This window comes from Centruroides sculpturatus, unplaced genomic scaffold (assembly GCF_000671375.1).
Source record: "Centruroides sculpturatus isolate CEXI.00-Female unplaced genomic scaffold, Cexi_2.0 scaffold480, whole genome shotgun sequence".
NCBI lineage: Eukaryota > Metazoa > Arthropoda > Arachnida > Scorpiones > Buthidae > Centruroides > Centruroides sculpturatus.
In genome coordinates this window covers 382,710-402,791 of record NW_019384976.1, presented here as the reverse complement: position 1 = coordinate 402,791, position 20,082 = coordinate 382,710, and the positions used below count along the sequence as shown (strand labels likewise).

The 20,082-nt window shown below is 32.0% G+C and overlaps 3 protein-coding genes across 3 annotated transcripts in view; 2 read left to right on the top strand and 1 right to left on the bottom strand.

Moving 5' to 3' along the window:
* The window catches only part of LOC111632680 (cell cycle checkpoint control protein RAD9A-like), a 44,722-nt gene extending 36,657 nt beyond the window's left edge, over window positions 1–8,065 (bottom strand). The window contains exons 1-5 of the mRNA XM_023377178.1: window positions 8,032–8,065; window positions 3,319–3,389; window positions 579–693; window positions 401–500; window positions 114–220 (exon numbers count right to left, since the gene is read on the bottom strand). Of these exons, the coding sequence (XP_023232946.1) occupies window positions 114–220; window positions 401–500; window positions 579–693; window positions 3,319–3,389; window positions 8,032–8,065 (427 nt within the window). The remainder of the gene's footprint in view (window positions 1–113; window positions 221–400; window positions 501–578; window positions 694–3,318; window positions 3,390–8,031) is intronic.
* Window positions 8,066–8,501: 436 nt separating this feature from the next.
* Window positions 8,502–9,666, top strand: LOC111632690 (N-acetyltransferase 9-like protein). The gene has a single exon (XM_023377188.1). The coding sequence runs from the start codon at window positions 8,589–8,591 to the stop codon at window positions 9,174–9,176; it is 588 nt and encodes a 195-aa protein (XP_023232956.1). The 5' UTR covers window positions 8,502–8,588; the 3' UTR covers window positions 9,177–9,666.
* A 7,651-nt stretch (window positions 9,667–17,317) lies between these two features.
* On the top strand, window positions 17,318–18,734 carry LOC111632687. The gene has a single exon (XM_023377184.1). The coding sequence runs from the start codon at window positions 17,901–17,903 to the stop codon at window positions 18,699–18,701; it is 801 nt and encodes a 266-aa protein (XP_023232952.1). The 5' UTR covers window positions 17,318–17,900; the 3' UTR covers window positions 18,702–18,734.
* Window positions 18,735–20,082: the final 1,348 nt, after the last annotated feature.

Below are 20,082 nucleotides of genomic sequence, written 5' to 3'. Positions count from 1 at the left end.
ATTGAGTGGAATGAATAAATAATTTAAGAGCAACAGAAGTTAAATCAATTATTATTAATACATTTTAACAATATTACAGTTTCAATATAAGTTATTTCTAAAAATTATATTACCTGGTTCATCATCAACATAATTTTTCATAACAACTTTTTCATTGTTCAAAATTAATGTTATTTCTTCAACAGTGGCATGAAAATTCTGAATACTTTTTAAGATCATTCTGTTAAATGAAAAGTAAAAATAAATTAATCTTTTAAACTGATTATTTTTTATTAAAAAACAACAACAAATTCTATCATCTCTCATTATCATTTACTTATTCAAAAATTAATTACTATAATTAACTTACAGTATTGTTTAATTCAATGCAATTTTACATTTTAATATAAATAAATTTTACCTAGATTGAGCCAATATTGTATTCTTGTAATCATTTTTTTCAAACGTTGCTTCTAATGCTTCATTTTCAATTAAGTGCAAATGATATGATTTAATTAAATCTAGTAATGATATATAGTTTATTAAATTCCTTTATTTAAAAAATCAATTTAATTATATTTATAATCGTTATAACTTACCATGTTTACAATAATTATTTATAATAAAATTATCGTAATTATTATTCAACTCTAGTGAACATGTGTCAATAGTTTTTTCAATCATTGTACTTGATTTAAAGGCTATAAGAAGAGACTGTAAAAATAATCATATAATTTTTGAAGGTATTAATTAAATGAATTAAATAACATATATATATATATTTAGCTACCTTAACTGGTATTTTACATTTGATATCTGTGTTGTTATTAAATGATGTAAAAAAACTTCTATCAAACTTAAAGCTAGCATAAGCTGAACGTGACGAGTTAAATGTACGTAATACAATCTGAAAAACATCAATAAAGATTTTAACTAGACTTTAAATAACTTTATATATAAAAATATTTCAAAATATTATGATTACATTTTATTAACTTCTAATTTCTTTATAGTGATATATTATTAATTTTCTGATGAGAATAAATTAATTCCATCATTAATATCAAATTAAGCAATTTTCAGAATGTTTTATTAAAATTTTTAAAGCACTGCAGCAAATCTATTATTATAAATTTTAATTTACAATATATTAAAGTAAACAATTTACTTTATTAATGACTATCATAATATTGTACAATATAAATTATAATAAAATTAGTACAATAATGTTTAAAATATTTGTAATTTATCTTGTATCTTCTCTCAAGTCTGACAAAGTCCATTTAATTTGGATGAAATTACTTGCTTAGATTAAGGATAAATTACAAACATCTGTAATTTATCTTGATGTACTATGATGTGGTCATCATCACCAGTAACAAGGATCCCAAATAAAGATCATTTTAGAACAGTGAAACTCATACTTTGAACAATTCTAACTTCAAACATTTCAGAGTTTAAATGCAAAATCTGACAAAAATTTATCTCACAGTTTGAATAATGCTTTTAAGTTCAAACTGTGCACACAGTGAAAAAATGTGCTCAAAGCAGAAATGCAATGTTGTGTGTCTAAGTCTTCTTTCACTCTTGAATTATGCTTGTATGATTTCAGTGTTTTTTTGCTCTATTTTTGGTGTGTTTGGTTATATGTACTATATTGTGTGTTATTTGTCTATTTTAAACAATTTCTTCTTGCACTTTTTCTTTGCCAACAGCTTTTGAGGGCTCCATACATTTTGCATCCTTCAATTGAAAATTTCCTGAATGGAACTTTTTAAACCACATTCAATGAGTTTGAAGTTTAGGAGCATCTTCTCCATATATATTACAATTGGTTTTACTACTTGTATGGCACTATATCCTATTCAAAACTCATAAAGCATAATATGCCTGATATGCTTTTTTATCTGAAGACATTACATCTTGATTTTATTCAAACAAAATGTGAAGTAAAGAGTTTGAGGTAAGATTCTAAACAAATGATAAAATCTCAATTATTTATAATATGTTAAATTTTACAACTGTTATATTAAATCACATATCTATGTTAAGGTGCCAAAGTCCATGGTTTGTGATTAATAAATCCAGTTTTCATTTTATTCAAGGTTCTATTGCATAGCACCAAAATTGACACTTGGCGATATTTTTTTTTATTAAAGTGGAGATAAAAATATAATATCAGCAGTAAAAACCCCAATCCATTTGTTTTGACATTTAGCATGAAATTAAATCATAAATCATACTTCTGGAAAAACAGCAAAATGTTGATCTTCTGTACAATGGGAATCCTGTGCAACACACACCTAGCGATTTCATGACGTCATGTGGCAAGTTTGGGCAGAAAAGTAAGATGTGATGTCAAGATCCGAAGGAAGTTTACTGCAATGCCGCTCAGTATTTCCAGATTGGGGGATTTTTTATTGACTGACAAAAATTTTGGGGAATTTTTTTGGATGAATTTTTTCTACTTTGATCATTTTCAGTAGATTGAAACAACATTTTTGACATGACAGAACCTGTGAAATACTGTTTATATATTGTGATGAAATATGTTATTCGGAATTCTTCATTAAACAATTATTCAAAAATGATTGCTATTGCTAATAAGGGGAGGGTCTGGTGTTTGGGTCTCCGATTCAAACAAAACTTGATGAGCACATAGCCTTAAGCACAGCTCCTTGAGCAAATAATAGGACTCACTTACCAATCATTTAAAAAAATTAAGCCTCTGAAAATTTAATTTTTAGATTATAAGTCCTTGGAAGTTCCACATCCCAGATCGATAATAACTGAGTGAATAAGACGCTAGGTACTGGACTTAGATGATGTAGGTTTGAACCTTGGAAGTTTACTTTTTTTAATATATAACTTTCTTATTTTATTGCATCATTATTATTATTCCTCATGTTTAAAAGCTTATAAAACAAGAGATTAAAAATTCTGACGTCATTTCCCATTTAGCAAAAACAAGCCTATGTAGATTTAACTCTTTAATGTTGTTAAATAAGACTTTTATTCTTCACATTTATTTTCACATATTTTACATACTAATGTCCTCAAAAATGAATAAGTTTTGGACATTACTGCAAATGGATGAAAAAAATAAGTGATATGAAAATAAGGTAGTGTAGTCACAGTGTTTTATTTTTTTAATTGTTAATATTATGGACAATATCCTCAGGCGCTCAAACCCAAAAAACTCCTCAAGGATACTAGTTGGTCAACACAAACCCAGTGTTCAGTGGTTAAATCCACTTAGCATATTGACAAAGTGGATCTATGTATCTCATCATAAGTTAAGAAACAAAAAGAAATATTAATTAAAGATTATATACTTACTCCATCTTTTGAAGTTTCCAAATGGATTTCATCTCCAATCCTAGAAAGGGCATGAACTGCTTTACCTAAAACTTAAAATATGAAAAAAATATTAAATTTTATTAAGTGACTTATCTAGAATACTTATCACAATACAAAATTAATCTTTTACTATAAGTAGTGATAAATTTCATTCAACAGTTTAATTAATATTAGATATATAATCTATCCTTAAAATTATTGTATTATTAGTTTAACAACTCAAACTGGATATATGTAATTAAGCACTACATAAAAACCAATATCCGACAGGAACTACAAAAATCTACAAAAGCAAATCTACATGCTAAATGGTCATTATCAGGCTAATCTGACAATGACCATTTAACATGAGCAAAAATGTGTGTTTTGTAATTTTTGTAGTTCCTGCCGGATATTGATTTTACCCTTGATCAAAGTTTTGAGAATGGTTCAATAAAATACAAGATTTAAATTTATTCATTGAAATTTATTTTGTCCCCTTCAAAGTAATCTCTTTCCACTGCAATGAACTTACGCTAACATTTTTCCAATCTTTCAAAACATGCTTTAAAGTCATTTTGTGAAACCCCTTTGGGACATGGAGAAAATTTTGTTTTATGGCAGCATCAATAGACTCAAAACAGTGACCATGATGTACAAATTTTAGTTGAGAAAACAGGAAAAAAATCACATGATGCCATATTGGGTGAATACAGAACTTGTGGAACCATATTTGTTAAATTTTTGGCCAAAAATTCATGAACAACAAGAGCATCATGAGCGGGTGCAACATCTTTGTGCAAAATCCATGTTTTCTTGCCACACATCAGATAATTTTCTACAAAACGGCTTCACACAAATGACTCAAAAACACTCAAATAATATGCATTGTTGACAGTTTGGCCAATTGGAAGAAATTTTTGATGCATAACACCATGACAATCAAAGAAAACAGTTAACATGACCTTGATTTTTGACTGACTTTGATGTAATCTTTTTGATCTTGCTTCACCTTTCAAGCACCATTCACTTGACTGTTGAGCTATTTCAGTGTCAAAAGTATAGATTTGTGTTTTGTCACTGTAATGACAAGTTTTAAGAATGATTTGCCTCAAGAAAGCATTTCCTCAGATACTGAAACATATCATCATATTTGGAAAAATTTCAACGTTTTTGGGATGACTCGAGAAGCGATGCTCTGCAAGCCCAAATGATCTTTTCTTTAATCTTAATTAAATAAAAGTAAACTTCAAAGGCGTGCCGTGACATTTGATGATAGGGAAGCTGTGTTTCTATAAGAAGCCGACTTCCAGGGGCAATCAGTTAATTCTTTTTTTAAATGTATTTTTAATAGATTATTTATCTGACGTACCTAATAAATAAACAAGTTCAATATAATTACCTCTGTTTCAATAGGTTTCCTTTGCCCTCTAAATGCCAATTCTTGCTTTGATAAAAACATATAACATCTATTTATTTAGATATAATATATCTATAAACTGTAACTATCTTGTTATAATTTTCAATATTTATTTTATATTATTTACTAATGTTAAATTCTATTCCGCTTCGATTTCCAAATTGCTTCAAATACGAAAAAATCGACAAGTTTTTGCGTCTTTTTCCAGCTAAATTGTCAAAGCCGTTCTTATTCCACACACTAATTTCATTTGAAAATAGTAGGCGAGCCAATAAAACAATTTTTGCATTTACAGAGCCATTTTATCATGAAAATGTTGAACTAATTTTTTTATTGAAGCGTTTATATTTAACTTAGGCATTGGCTTTTCTCTTTTAATAATGTTTTCTTTTTCATTATATGATCTCGAGCCAAAACTTTTTTAAAATAAATTTTCAATATCGCAATTACATTCCGAATCACTAGCCACAATATAAGGGCTAAAAGTAAAAATAAAATTATAAAAACATACTTGGTGAAATACAATGTGTGGTGGATATACATACCTAGTACAAAACATTCTTCAATTGTATGAATATACTTTTAAAGAAAATTATAATTAAATACGGCTTTGTAATGAAATGTATATAAAAATAACATAAAATATTCTTTACTCTTTAAATCTTAACCACTTAGTCATATAGCTCCCTATGAGTGGAATCAGAGATGGTCCTGCTAGGTGTGCAGTGTGTACATGCACGCGGGCTGCCAAATCCCGAGGGTGCAGATACCGGTCGATGTCAAATGTCAAAAGACGCGACAGGGTTCTTGTAAATTTTGAATATTTCTCACCATAGTTGTGTAAAAGTCTAAATATGTTAAACTTAATAGATTGTCCGTCGTTTGTTTTCTAATTAGTTTTAGGACCAGGTGTTGTTCACGGAAATTTCCAAAATTTACAACTTTTCGGTCACTCTCGTCGAACTAGAAAAATGTTTGTCTTTATTACATCTAATATTTCGAAGAAATCACTCCAACTGTACTCGGCTAGAGATTGGTTCAGTTAGGCTTTTGTTTAAGTGAAATTTCGGCTCATTCATCAGGGTTTTGTTTATGTCCCCAATTCCCTAATCGCTTAATTATTTAACTACTTCTTAAGTAGAAATAAGTTGAAACCAGTTACTTTGTACTCGAATATTTGTAGTCTCGGAAAAAAAGTGGAAAGAAATTTTTATGACAAACGGATACATAAATCGTAAATTTAAAGAAAATAAATTCTAGAGCTTTTTCTGTACCTGGTGCATCTCTCTCATTCATTAAATTTAGTTGTAAACGATGCTGTTGAAGTAATGGTTAACTTTTTAACATTATACAAGAATTGTACATGTATTTTCTACATCCCCTTAAAGATGGGATATACGAAATCGTAATATCACTGGTTTAACATTGAAATCCGCAAGTAATATAAAATCGGAGAGCGGAATAAAAATATCAAATATTTTAATGGATTTTTTTAAACTCCTGTCAACTATACGGAACTATCATAAAAACATACCTATAAATTCTTATTGGTTGGGTTAAGTTATAAATCTACTCGCGATTTGTGTAATCGGGCAAGGGCGGCTAACAGCCCAGAACCGTCCCGGATAGAATTGGATGCGTTATACGCGTAGCATCCACCGGAGGTCCTAGGCTTCCACCGGCTAAACCGGGTGAGGTTGGTGCTCTGTAAAGCGCATGCGTGAATCTTGGCTTTTTATATGCTGACGATACAGCGCTTCCACTCTGCCATTAATATTCGAATATACAATAGCGATCTTATCTTTTTTTTTCACGTGTAGTATAGAAATTTGTAATAAACTACATAATGCGGTTATAATAAAATATCGTGAGATTATTTTCATATAATTAAAATTAATATGTATTTATTTTTTATAAAATACAAGGGAAGCGGCGCTTCCACTGCTTCTAATGATGGCACGCCACTGGTAAAGTTTATTAAGTTAAAATATATTCAACCATGTTAGGCAATCATCCTTAAGTGTATAATAAACAAGCAAACCATTGAAAAAAGTAAGAAAAAATTTAAATGTTATATTTTAATATATAAAATGCTAGAAATAAATACACAAGTGTACTTGATAACAGAATCTAACAGAAATTATTTCAAAAATAAAATTACTACGTAAATAATAGTAAATCTGCAATTTTTTAATGTCATTTCATCCCATGAATGTTTATGCTTAAAAATTTTTCTTAATTGTAAATTTGGCTGTATACATAATTTCATTCTATTTCATCTCAAGGTAGAAAACTCGTAAGAAGCCACCTTCCAAGGACAGTATTTGCATTACTTTCATGAAAACAAATGGAAAGTTTCTGGCTGGTCATGTAACTAACAAACTAAATCCACTTATAAATCAAAATTCCAAAAATACTGTATTTGTACATCCAGAATTTCATCAATGTCAATTAATGTTTCATCACATCTAATTAGAAACTGAAAAACCGATCATCAAACTGAAACTTCAAAACCGGAAACACCAAACGTAAATCACAGTTCAGTCCGAACCACAGCTAGAGCCAAATTGTGACTCTCCCAAACTTGCGCAGGAGATTCTCACAATTTGGCAAAAATTTTTAAATTTTCAAATTCCTAAATGAAAGTATATTCTTCCCGCACTTACTCGATTTCCAGGTCACGTATTATGACAGACTAAAGAATAGGCGACAACATTTTGACATTGCCGAGAGTAAAACACATTAACTCTCCAGGAGTCGGTATGCATAACCGCGGCACGACACACATTATTTACGACGTAAGCTTAACATTTCTTAGGAAGTGCAATATCTTTAGGGTATAAGGCATTTATTTTTGGTGTATTTAAAACAGGTTACCAATCTGATTAGTTTCCAATTGATTCCATTGTAATATTGCTCGTTTGCTTTCATTGAGATCATAGCATATGTATAATGGTATGTAGGGAACGGGGGCATCCGTACGTTAAGGCACATGCTCTTACTAGGTGGCACTGGTTGCAATTGAGGTTAACATTTCCATGTTTTTGAGGTCAAGTTAGCCCCAATTGCAACCAGTGCCACCTTGCAAAAACATAAGAGTGCATTTCCTTGTCAAGAAGCTAAGCAAGCCAATGACGTAGTTCGTTTCATCTACGTCATTGGCTGGACGGATCCGCCCAGCTGCTAAGGGGAGTCCACACCTCTCATTAAGAACTGTAATTTTACTCAAGTAACTTTGTGTACTTGGAATTTATATTATTATTAAAGCATTGTAACTTTAAAATTTACCTTACCTTTAACTCCCGAACATTGAATATCACATTTCATTTCCTTATTTAAGCGAAAACTTAACCCAAGTTTATAAAATTAATAAAACATTACATCTTTTAAAATATTGGCGCCTCTCTTAGTACTTTTTATCGTCGCTAGAAGCGCGATTATCAAAATATTAAAAATTTCGTATTTTTGTAAATTTATTAAAAATTAAAAAAGTAAAATTTATTATGATTTATAAAATAGGGAAGGTAAAAGAATTTAATAATTTTCATTTTGTATAAATTATATTTCATTTGTCATTAAAAATAAAATAAAATCGGTTCTTAAAAATCTTTGTCGTCCGACTTTAAATTTATATAATTAAACTTCAAATAATTTATTAAAATTTTATTTTTTCCTTTGAAATAATATTAATTTAATTAATTAAAGTTCTAAAGTATATTTTGTCGAGGCCTTATCACGTGACATAAATAAACAAATATGGCAGCACCGCACGGTAGCACGTGACATTTGACGGAGAACAACACAGATTAACACACGTGTTAATCTGTGAGAATACTTTCAGTTTTATAATATGAAAATAAATCAGAACACGAAAATTGTCGGAGATAAGATCGTTTTAGTTCCGTATAAGGAACAACACGTGCCTAAATACCATTTATGGATGCAAGATTCGGAATTACGCGAACTGACGGCTTCCGAACCTTTAAGCTTGGAACAAGAATACGGAATGTGTAAATCGTGGAGAGAAGACGACGATAAATGTACTTTCGTTGTACTCGATAAAGAAGAATACGAAGCGACAAATGACGAAATAGAATCTATGATAGGAGACGTGAACTTATTTTTAACGGTAGACGACAGAAGCGAAGCTGAAGTAGAAATTATGATAGCGGAAAGTTCAAAAAGAGGACAAGGAAGAGGAAAGGAAGCGCTTTTATTTATGATGCGATACGGCATAGAAGAGTTAAAAATAACTTCGTACATTGCTAAAATCAAAATGAAAAATTTGATAAGCATACAGATATTTGAGAAAATAGGATTTAATAAAATATCTGAAAGTGATTTTTTTCAAGAAGTTACCTTAGAATTATTAGTCGACGATCATTTCTATAGCTATTTGATGGATTGCACTCTTAGTTATAATTTGTTAAGATCATAACTGATCTCGACTGTTTCGAAATCGATTTTTTGGTACGAATTAAATTGGGGTTTTGCAAGTTTTACCGAGCTGGCTCGGCTAACTTGCAAAACTATTTTGTACCTAATGAGTTTATAAAGGAATTATATAGTACAGTATGGAAATTAGAGCTGCGGCAAAGATCTAGAAGATCTGCAGTTTTGCCACCATTGGTGTGCATATATATATGTTGATTGTATACTTTATATGTGAATTTCTTAAAATGCCAATGCTTATTGTTATCTGGAATTAAATGAATTATTTAAAATAAACAGATAAAAACTATATTATGTCGTTATTCAATCATATGCTGTGATTAATTTGAAATAAATTTCTACTAAATCGGTACTGTTTATATCAAGCTTGCTTTGTTTCAAAATATTGCTTGTAAGATACTATGGAATGTTATTAGTTAACTCCATAAGAATCTTGTTAATGCATAAGGCAATGCAATGACTTTCTTGTGTGTATATTTACTGTCTGATAATTGTATATTACAATATTTATTAATTGATAAAATTTCTTTCATTAGGAATTTCTAGTAATGAAATGATTTTAAAAGTATATTGACTATTTTCAGTTTAACTTTTTTAGAATTTAGTTGAATGAATTAAAGATTTCAAGCATATTCTTGATTATATAGGATTTCTATATTATAATCTGTCTCAGTTTTAGGACTTTCAAAGTTCTAATTAATTGAACACACTTCAAAATTAATGTTTATTATTATTTTTTCAAAAAAAAATTTTTATTTAACATTGCTGTTCTTAGTTCATAGTACAAGTCAATAAATGATATATTTATCTTTGCATAAAAATAATTCACTGGTAAATATGTGGCCCACCAGTGGCTGAGCGATCTTCGTACCCTGAACACTGGGAGTTCAGTCATGGGTTCACGCCTCACTCGGACAGATTGGCCACATTTTCCAGGTTTTCTCCACATCTGTAATGCCTAAATAGGGGCCAGTTTCCCTTAAAAAGACCTCCCGGAAGGCATCCCCCCTAGGCAGATTGCCCAAGTGTTGTGTTGCCATAATTAAACAAACAAACAAACTGATAAGTATGCAAAGTAATTATCTTAATTTTGATTGTCTCTTGCAACTGATAATACAACTGTGGAAATTAGGTATGAGATGTACCCACAAACACACACAAGTCAGTTGCAAGAAGTGATGATATTTCAGTATACTAATAGGATGGTTCATAAAGGTGGAAATATTTACCCTATAACTTTGAAAATGTGGAAGTTGTGTTTATAAAAATAACACTTGTCATTAGGCCCAGCAAAAGTTTGGTATGGGGATGGAATAGAGTGAGTCTCTTCTGCTTTTTTTCTTTTTTGTGTGAAGAAATGAAATATGTAGAATGTTTTTCTTTATTAATAAATAGCCGTCTTAAAGATTTTACTTTCTGTTAGTAAAAATAAAATTAATGTATAAGGGTAAAAACCACTATGGGCCCCTAAGTTTTCTTCAGGCCAAGAAAAATTTCCAGCTCCTGTTCCTCAATGTCATAGGTTGTCATTAGTAAATTGTGTATTACAATCTATTGGTGGCAATTTTAACAACCTCAAAACTTACTTTGAAATTTAACATAGCTGGTGTTAAATTTTACCATTGTAATACTGTAGGGAATGATGAAATTAACCTAAATCTTACTTCAAATCAATTTTATTGCTTAAATTTCTCCAAGAACATGTTATGAAATAATAAGTCAATTTTACATTTGTGAGCTGTGTAGAGTACTTACATCTTCAACCGAAAGAATGAATGCTATGCAAAGACATGTTTCTTTAACACAAAAGAAAAAATATATCACAGTAGCAATGCCAAGTTCCTCAGTAATTTACATAATCTAATGCCAACATGATGTTTATGAAGGACAAATTAATTTTATGCATTTGTAGCTAGAACTATTTTAAGATGATCAATACAAAACCTTCCTCACTTATTTCTAGCCGTTTATACATGAGTACAAACGTTTTCGGCCTTCTTCAGGTACACTGTGGTCTGTTAGAGCGTCGGTTGGTAGAAGTTTAAAGGGTGTCAATGATACCTATGTAAACATTGACACTGTTTAAACTTCTACCAACTGACACTCTAACAGACCACAGTGTACCTGAAGAAGGCCGAAAACGTTCGTACTCATGTATAAACGGCTAGAAATAAGTGAGGAAGGTTTTATATTGATTGACAAATTAATTGAAATAATTAATGGTCAGATGAAGATAAACACTGCATATATGACCAATATGCAGTGTTTATCTTCATCTGACAGCAAGAAGAAACTGCAAGAAAGCAAACATTTTATCTGTGTTTAACAGGTATTGTCAAACTAACTGACCTTTGCAGTTGTTAAAACAAACAGAAGTTACTCTTATATATTTATGAGCTGTACAGAAATAAGTTACTCTGCACAGCTCATATAAAATTGACTTATTATTTCATAACATGTTCTTGGAGAAATTTAAGCAATAAAATTGATTTGAAGCAAGATTTAGGTTAATTTCATCATTCTCTACAGTATTACAATGGTAAAATTTAAACATAGCTGCTTTAGCAAATAAGAAAATATTTGATTGCCCTTCAAAGTGAGTTTCAAGGTTGAAAAAAGTATCACCAATAGACTGTCATACACAATTTGCTAATAACAAGTGTCACTTTTATAAACACAACTTTCACATTTTCAAAGTTATGGAGTGTTTCCATCTTTATGAATCATCCTGTTTATCTTTATTAGATAGATTGTTTTGCAGCAAAATGAGAAAGCTAAATGTACAACTCGTACTTATGGAATGTACTACTATTTTGAATAAGATAAAGGCAATGGTAAAAACTACTGAACAAAATTTAATTATAACAATTAATTACAACGATTAGGCAACCATCTTTCTTCTTTGTCTCAAAAACAACTAGTGCCCTCTGCTTTTTCTCTCGCCCCTGGTGGGATTTTCTCTTAAATTATACTAATTAAAAAAAAAAAAAAAAAACATTAGAGTTAGATGCATAAACAGCTTGCCCAGTATTATATTCTGTGATTTATGAGTTGTGAATGTGAGGAATCCAGTACAGCATATATTTTTATATATATGTTTTCTTATTCATGATTTTTAAAATCTAATACTATATAATGTTTAAAGAAAATTTTACATGCTATAATATACCAGGTGATCAAATAAAAAGAGGTCGTATGAGAAACATCACATGGATTTTGCAAAACTGCAAGTCAGATATGGTAAAACACAAGCTGGTACATGTTTGTTAATGTCCTGTTATAAATGAAAAATTCTTAAATATGAACATTGATTTACTGTAGACTTGATGAATAACATTTGAACACTTACTTTTGTCACATATACATTCTGTGGTCTTCAACTTATTTAATTAATACGGTAATTTGTAAACAAACTTTTGTGGATACAGATGATTTAGAATATTTTCATATAAACAGTTGCCTTTTTTTAGTAACTTTTCTTCTTTATGTAACTTACCAATATGAATATTCTCTACTCTATAGTTTAAGTAAAGTGTCCAGATGTTCCACATTTTAAGTCCATATCTCATGGTCCCATTTGTCCCACCAGGATGCCTAAATGACTCACTTTCCACTTGGAGAATAAAAATACAAGGCAACAATCTCAACAAGTAAACATCATTGCCATCTGACATTACATTTATGGCAGGCTACCCATCATCGTGGAAGTGCATGGTGAAGTGTATTGCCATGCCACAAGGGAATGAGCTGCTGTTGGCAGATTTCCAGGAACAATTTATTTCCATGCTAGGTGAGCAGCATGTGGATAGGAAAGTAAAAGTGTGTCCAGAAAACAATGTGCAAGGATATTCTAAATTTAATGCATGGGTGAACCTGATATTCACCACGGGCCTCAAAATGACATTATACTGTAAAAACCCAGTTAAGATGTTCTTACATGTGATGTTTTCTCTCCTAAGTTGCTCAAACTCTATGGTCCTGTCATTTCATCCATAAGACATGTTGAAAATTCTCTCATAAGATATGCAAGAGTTGTTAAATATCTGTCCCGTGAAGCAATTTTTATCCCTTAAAATGATCACACCCGGTGACCAATAGTTTTCTCACAAGCTACATGAATAGAACAGTGGTGTAACATTTGACATTACTGAAATAGGGAATTAATACAAAAATTTTTGAAGTTAATTAGTTTAATGGCCCAATGCTAATGAACTTTAAAATTGAAATTTTGAAAATTTAGATTACAAATGATATTCATTAAGTTTGATACCAGTATCAACAGTTAAACAATTTCTAACAGATTTTCCTGCCCATTTAATGTTCAGAAATTAAAATTATGCATTTGATTGGGAAAAAATTTTAACTGTAAACAAGTTTTGAATTTGAATTCGAAAATTATTCCTTCTCAAAGTATTAAATTTATTGCTTTGATTGATTAGAAAAAAATAGTCAGTTGACTAACGGTTGTTTTAAAAACAGTATAAATAGGCTGTCTCTGTGTTCTATTAATAAATTTATTCTATTTATTTAGTATATAAATTATCATACGGTACAATTTACCTTGCAATATTCTTATAGCTCTTTCTGTATGGTATAATTTTCTTAAAATTCGAAATGTTTAATAAAGTTGGTTTTATATTTATTAAGAATGACCAGATAAATAATTTATTCTTAATGTCATGTCAATCAGCAGTGACGACAAGAAAATTAAAGAATTTCTACATAAAATTTTTATTATAATTTATTACTAATACAAATTTAATTTAGAAATGAATAATACACAAGAAAACTCTTCAAAATTTTTTAATATAATAAAAATTAAAACTGTAAATATATAGAATTCATATTATATTCATTAAAAAGATTATTTCTAATATATATAACAAAATTTTATGAATATTTTTATTATTTATGATTAAAAGTGAAGCTTGGTAAGTTCCAAGAGATACTATCCAGAAACTGAAATATTTTCATAAATCTGTAAAAAAAAAAAAAATACAGAGCAATAAAAATAAAGTTATTAAAAAGTACAATTAATTTAATTGGGATTAATTAACTAAGCTGTTATCATCATCTAATAGTCATGATTTTTTTATTGTTAAATATTGTTAATAAAAATAAAACCTAAATAATATTTTTAACATTTTATGTTAGTAAATATTTCTTATATAATACCCAATAATTAATACTGAAATTGAGAATAAATTACCAGAACACAAAAAGGAGAACATTTGATTATAGTTCAAAATGCATTTAACATTCACAATCAAAAAATTAAATCGTCATTCATGTTTAAATTGATTATTTTTTTTTTGTTTTAATACACTACTTGAACTTACCATATAAAAAACCAAATACAAAAGATTTGTGAAAGAAATATTTTCACAAAGTTTTATACTATATATATATATTGCTGAATGTCAATGCAAAAAGATTGTATATTGAGCAATTAAGCTTACTTAATCTCTAAATATACAATCTTAAGCTATTAAGAACTAATCTTTATTTGATTAGTTATTCAGATAACTAATCAAATAATGATTAATAATGTCTGAATGTGACATCCTGACCAAGAAAACTGAGTCTTTTTGACATGACATGATAAGACTCAGCTTCACTGTTGATATGTTAGAATTTGTTTCAGTGATAGATTCAGAAAGTTCTTGTAGAGGTGAGATTCAATTACAATATTTTATTAATACAAATATTCATGAAAATACCAGAGGAATTACTGTTCAAAGGAATTACTACTCATACCAATGGAATATCACAATCTTCATGTAAAATCAATATTTTTATCATTAATTTTTATTTATTTAAATTATTATTAATTGACTATAGCTTTATTATAAATTTGAGATTAGAATAATAATCCTGGAATTAGTATCTCAATAGAAACTTAGTTTTATTTTCAATTTTTTGAGTGCTAATGGCACAAACCCAAATTTTAGTTAAATGTGAATAAACCTATGATCTATTGTTCTAAAGAGTGTATTTATTGCTTATTATAGTATTACATTTAACCAGGGACTTGAACCGATACTGGAATGAACCTGCTTCATTTTTACTGATATGGTACCAGACCTGAAACAGTAGGATAAGAATCCATTGGAACCAGGAACCGAACTGAATCGGTTGTTTAGAGCTGGTTCAAATCAATTTACAAAAACATTTTTAAAGCTGTAAGATTAACTACTAATATGACACTTATGGATGTGGAGAACATCATATATTGATTCAAAATTTGCCCAAGTTAGTGTTAATTGTAAGGCAGACTAAAGCCACAATCGTTGTAATAAAATGCATAATTTATGATACATTGCCTAATCTGGCAACATTTTCATGCAGTGAGTAACCATTACTTTTGAAAATTGTTGGATAATAATTATAAGTACAAATATCTATAGTTTAATTTTAGACATGATTATAAAAAATTAAAAATATGCATAAATCTATAGCATATATTTGATTAAACTTCAAAATGCCAGTAGAGAAATAATGAATGATGAAAATGTCACTAGCAGAGCGAGGGGGCAAAAGGGCAATGTCATGTCCCAGGCGCCACTCACAGAGGGGCACCAAATGGTCTCAAAGACAACAAGAACTAGAGGGGGCGCCAATAAAGTGTTGTTCCCCAGATGCCAGTTATGTTCGCTATGCCACTGGAAAATGTCAAACAATTGAAATGTAAAGAAACAAAATATCTACATTTAGTTTGAAAGAAAATATGTTAAATTAATAAAATGGATACAATATATCATTTGGCATTATTTTTGTGTCATACTTCAAAACTTGTTTTTACTAATCATCATTAGATCACAGGACTGTTCTAATATATTTAAGTGCCCTGTGCTAACAATATCAGGCATCCATTTTCATAATTTAAAAAGGTACTAATTTTTAAACCAATTTTTAAAAAGCCAATAATTTAATCAAGCACCAATTTTAAAATTTCATTTTTATTTTTACATCAGAATAATAGTTTAAATTAAAATAAAACTGAAAAGCCAATTCCTTTATGCTATAATAAAAATGTAAAAGAGAATTTAATCAGTTAAAAAATAAATAAATAAATCAAAAATATAAAATCTTTATGAGATGATGGTAGCTGGTGCCCAAAGACTGTAGCCCTAATAGCCCAATAGTTAAGATGGCTCTGATAATTCATTATACAGTAGAACCTCGATTATCCGGACTAATTAGGGATGAAGGTAGTCCAGATAAGGAAAAATCCGGATAATCGAAACAAATACTTTAATTTGTCTTTTAATGATAATACAACACGTTTTCTTTTCGATGACATATCGGTAATATTAAAAATAAATACTGTATTTAAATCGTGATCAAATTTTCAAGAAACAAATGTTTTATTGAATTTGGACTACTACTGACCAGCACTAACAGACTAGCTATTGTTTAAAAGGCCCTCTGGCGGCTCAAGAATACGGATTTTATAAAATAAAAATCAGTTGAAACTGCATTTTTATGAATAAAAATTTGACAAACTATTTATCGTTTTATAATGAGTAAAATTTTTTTGTTGCGTTCTCGGCTTTTAAGTAATGCATAAACCTTCTAGGCGCGAGGCCCTTCGGACCACGAGGCATAGGTGGTGGCCCACGTTGCCCATACGCCGCCCTTGATCATAGAAATGATGTAATTTGAAAATAAAATTATTTATAAATACGTATATCAAGTTATATTTTTATTACGACGCAAAATATATTTAAGAGTTTACGACCATTGTGCCGGGTGAGACGTTGTTGAAACAAAAAATGTTATGCATTCCATCACGTACATAAGCAGTGTCGTAATTCACCAAGTGCAAATCAGCAAATTCGTAAAATTTTTGTTTATTTTGAACAATCCGGATAATAGAGGTCCGGATAATCGAAGTTCTACTGTATAATAAATTAATGCTTTATAAAAAAAAACCATAGCCAGGAAGTAGGCCCATAGGATCTGATCCTCTTAGAAATTGGAAAAATTTACATACATCTAGCAAAAAAATATTTTTTCTGATGAATAGCAAACTTCTATTCACTAAGTAAATTAGGAATGAAATAAAAGGTAGAAAAAAGTACAAATGTGGCGACAGCTTTGGCGATAAACCCCAAAGTCGCCACAAGGGGGAACCCCTGACCTGACCTATGACATCATACACATTCTAGTTGGATTTTGGACCTTGCAGACGTGTGTAGTAACACCTCGTGTTTTAACTTGTACAGTCGCGCCATAATTCATATAGAGAATAAATGATAATCTTTTATTGTATGTGGCCCTGTTTGTAATGAGTAATTTCACACGAACTGGTGACCACAAACTGGTGAGCCGAACGTGATATATGTTTTATGGTGACTCTACCCGACGAAGGACTCTATCGTGCGACATGAAAATTCCATCCATTCGCATCGGATACAACGTTGGACTTTCATCCTTTTTTGGAACTGCCAACTCATACAACTAGACCTTCGAAACGTGCAACCACGGAAATTTTTCGTCGACGGTCGACTTTTCTCAACGAAAAGGTATAGTACACCACGTGCTACCCTTCTTTGTCCTCGCGCCACGTGCCATCCTTTGTTTCCTCGCCACGTGCCTTTACGTGCCATCGTTCTTTGTCCTTTCCCCACGTGCTGAACTGCGCGCACGACGCATCATTTAAGGATAACTACCTCCGCACTGCCACATCTACGTAAAAAAAATCATCATGTCTGAGGCAGAAATTAATGACGATCACCGTCATATAGCACGCATTGCGATCAGACCCCCACCCTTCTGGAAGGGCAACCCTAACTTATGGTTTGCTCAGTTGGAAGCACAATTTTCGATAAATAACATAACCGTCGACGACACCAAATTTAAACACGTCGTTGCTGCGATAGAGCCGGAAATTTTAAATTCGGTGCAGGACCTAATCCTCAACCCGCCCGACCAGAATAAATTTTCCACGCTAAAGGCTCGTCTCATTGACGTCTATTCGGAGAGCGAGACCTCCAAAATCAGAACGCTTCTTCAAGGGTTGGAACTGGGAGACCAACGTCCATCCTTTCTATTATCACGGATGCGCGACTTGGCCGGAAACCATTTTAGCGAAGACCTGCTACAATCTCTCTGGCTGTCGAGACTACCTCATAACGTACAGGCCATTTTAGCCGCATCTAAGGAAAAACTCCAACAACAGGCCGCCATGGCCGACAAGATAATGGAATTAGTCTCCCCCGCTCACATTCAAACGGTCGAACATGACCTTGCCACTATCTCCACCTTGAAGAACCAGGTTGCGGAATTAGCCCAGCAGGTCAAGAACCTCACATTATCCATCAACAACCAACGCCGCTCCTTCACACGTTCTGATTACCCTCCCAACAACAGGAGGCGCCGCAGCAAATCGCGGCAGAATCAACAGCACAGCACCCTCCACAACGGCATGTGTTACTACCACGCTACCTTCGGGGAGCAGGCGAGAAAATGCAAAGCCCCTTGCTCCTTCCGACCGTCGGAAAACTGACTAGGCGGGCGCTTACGGCCAGAAGCCTCACCCGCCACATCGATCGAATCACCATGGCCGACCCTACTACGAAATACAAATTCCTAATTGACACAGGCGCCGACATCTCCGTTATCCCAAAAAGTTCTAACATGTATTTATGCAAACCCGACAAGCTAGTCCTCTTTGCTGCAAACGGAACGCCTATTTCAACTTACGGAACAAAACTATTAACACTCAACTTTAACTTAAAGCGGAATTTTTCGTGGCCATTTGTAATCGCCGACGTAACCCAACCCATCATAGGAATCGACTTCTTAACTAAATTCAACCTACTGGTGGACGTTAAAAACAATCGACTAATCGATGGAGTCACGCAACTAAAGTCTCCTGGTTGCTGGCAGAACCGACCTACAACTGTCACTAACATCACCGCTGTGACTAATGACTCTCCCTACCACCGTATCATGGCCGAGTTCACTACCATCACAAATCCGTCGATAATCCCCGAAACCAAGAAAACGCCAACCACCTTTCATCACATCGAGACTAAAGGACCACCTGTCTTCTCAAAACCCAGACGATTACCACCACATACGCTCCGAGCAGCACAGGAAGAATTTCGGTTCTTAATGTCCCAAGGCATCATCAGACCATCCAAAAGCCCCTGGGCCAGCCCACTACACATGGTCAAGAAGGCAAATGGCCAGTGGCGACCATGCGGCGACTACCGTCGTCTCAACGCTGTAACAGTCCCTGACCGCTACCCTGTTCCTCATATACAGGACTGTACTCAACTCCTAGAAGGCAAAACCATTTTTTCCACCCTGGATCTAACCCGCGCCTATCACCAAATACCGGTCTTCCCCGAGGACATTCCGAAAACAGCCATAACAACCCCGTTTGGCTTGTTCGAATACATCTATATGCCTTTCGGTCTACGAAACGCTGGTCAAACCTTCCAGCGATACATCCACCAAGTCCTACTTGGCCTCGACTTCTGCATCCCGTATTTCGACGATATATTGGTCGCGTCCAAAGATGCGGACGAACACACAGACCATCTCCGCCAAACGTTCCTCCGCTTGCAAGAGCACGGCCTAAAACTAAATCCATCCAAATGCATCCTCGGAAAATCTGCAGTTCCATTCCTCGGCTGCATGATTACATCATCCGGAGTTAAACCTTTGCCATCAAAAACCAAAGCCATCAACGATTTTCCTCAACCAAAAACTGTAGCTGAGCTCCGTCGCTTCTTAGCCATGCTCAATTTTTATAGACGTTTTTTGCCAAATGCAGCCCAAACTCAGGCCCCACTACTCGAATTTCTCAAGGACTCCACAAAAAATGATAAACGCATCATCTCCTGGAACGAATCTGCTCTAAAGTCCTTCAACCAATG

Bases quoted from the DNA above. Each gene is read 5' to 3' on its own strand.
- LOC111632690 (XM_023377188.1), top strand. From the start codon at position 8,589: ATGAAAATAAATCAGAACACGAAAATTGTCGGAGATAAGATCGTTTTA.
- LOC111632687 (XM_023377184.1), top strand. From the start codon at position 17,901: ATGTCTGAGGCAGAAATTAATGACGATCACCGTCATATAGCACGCATT.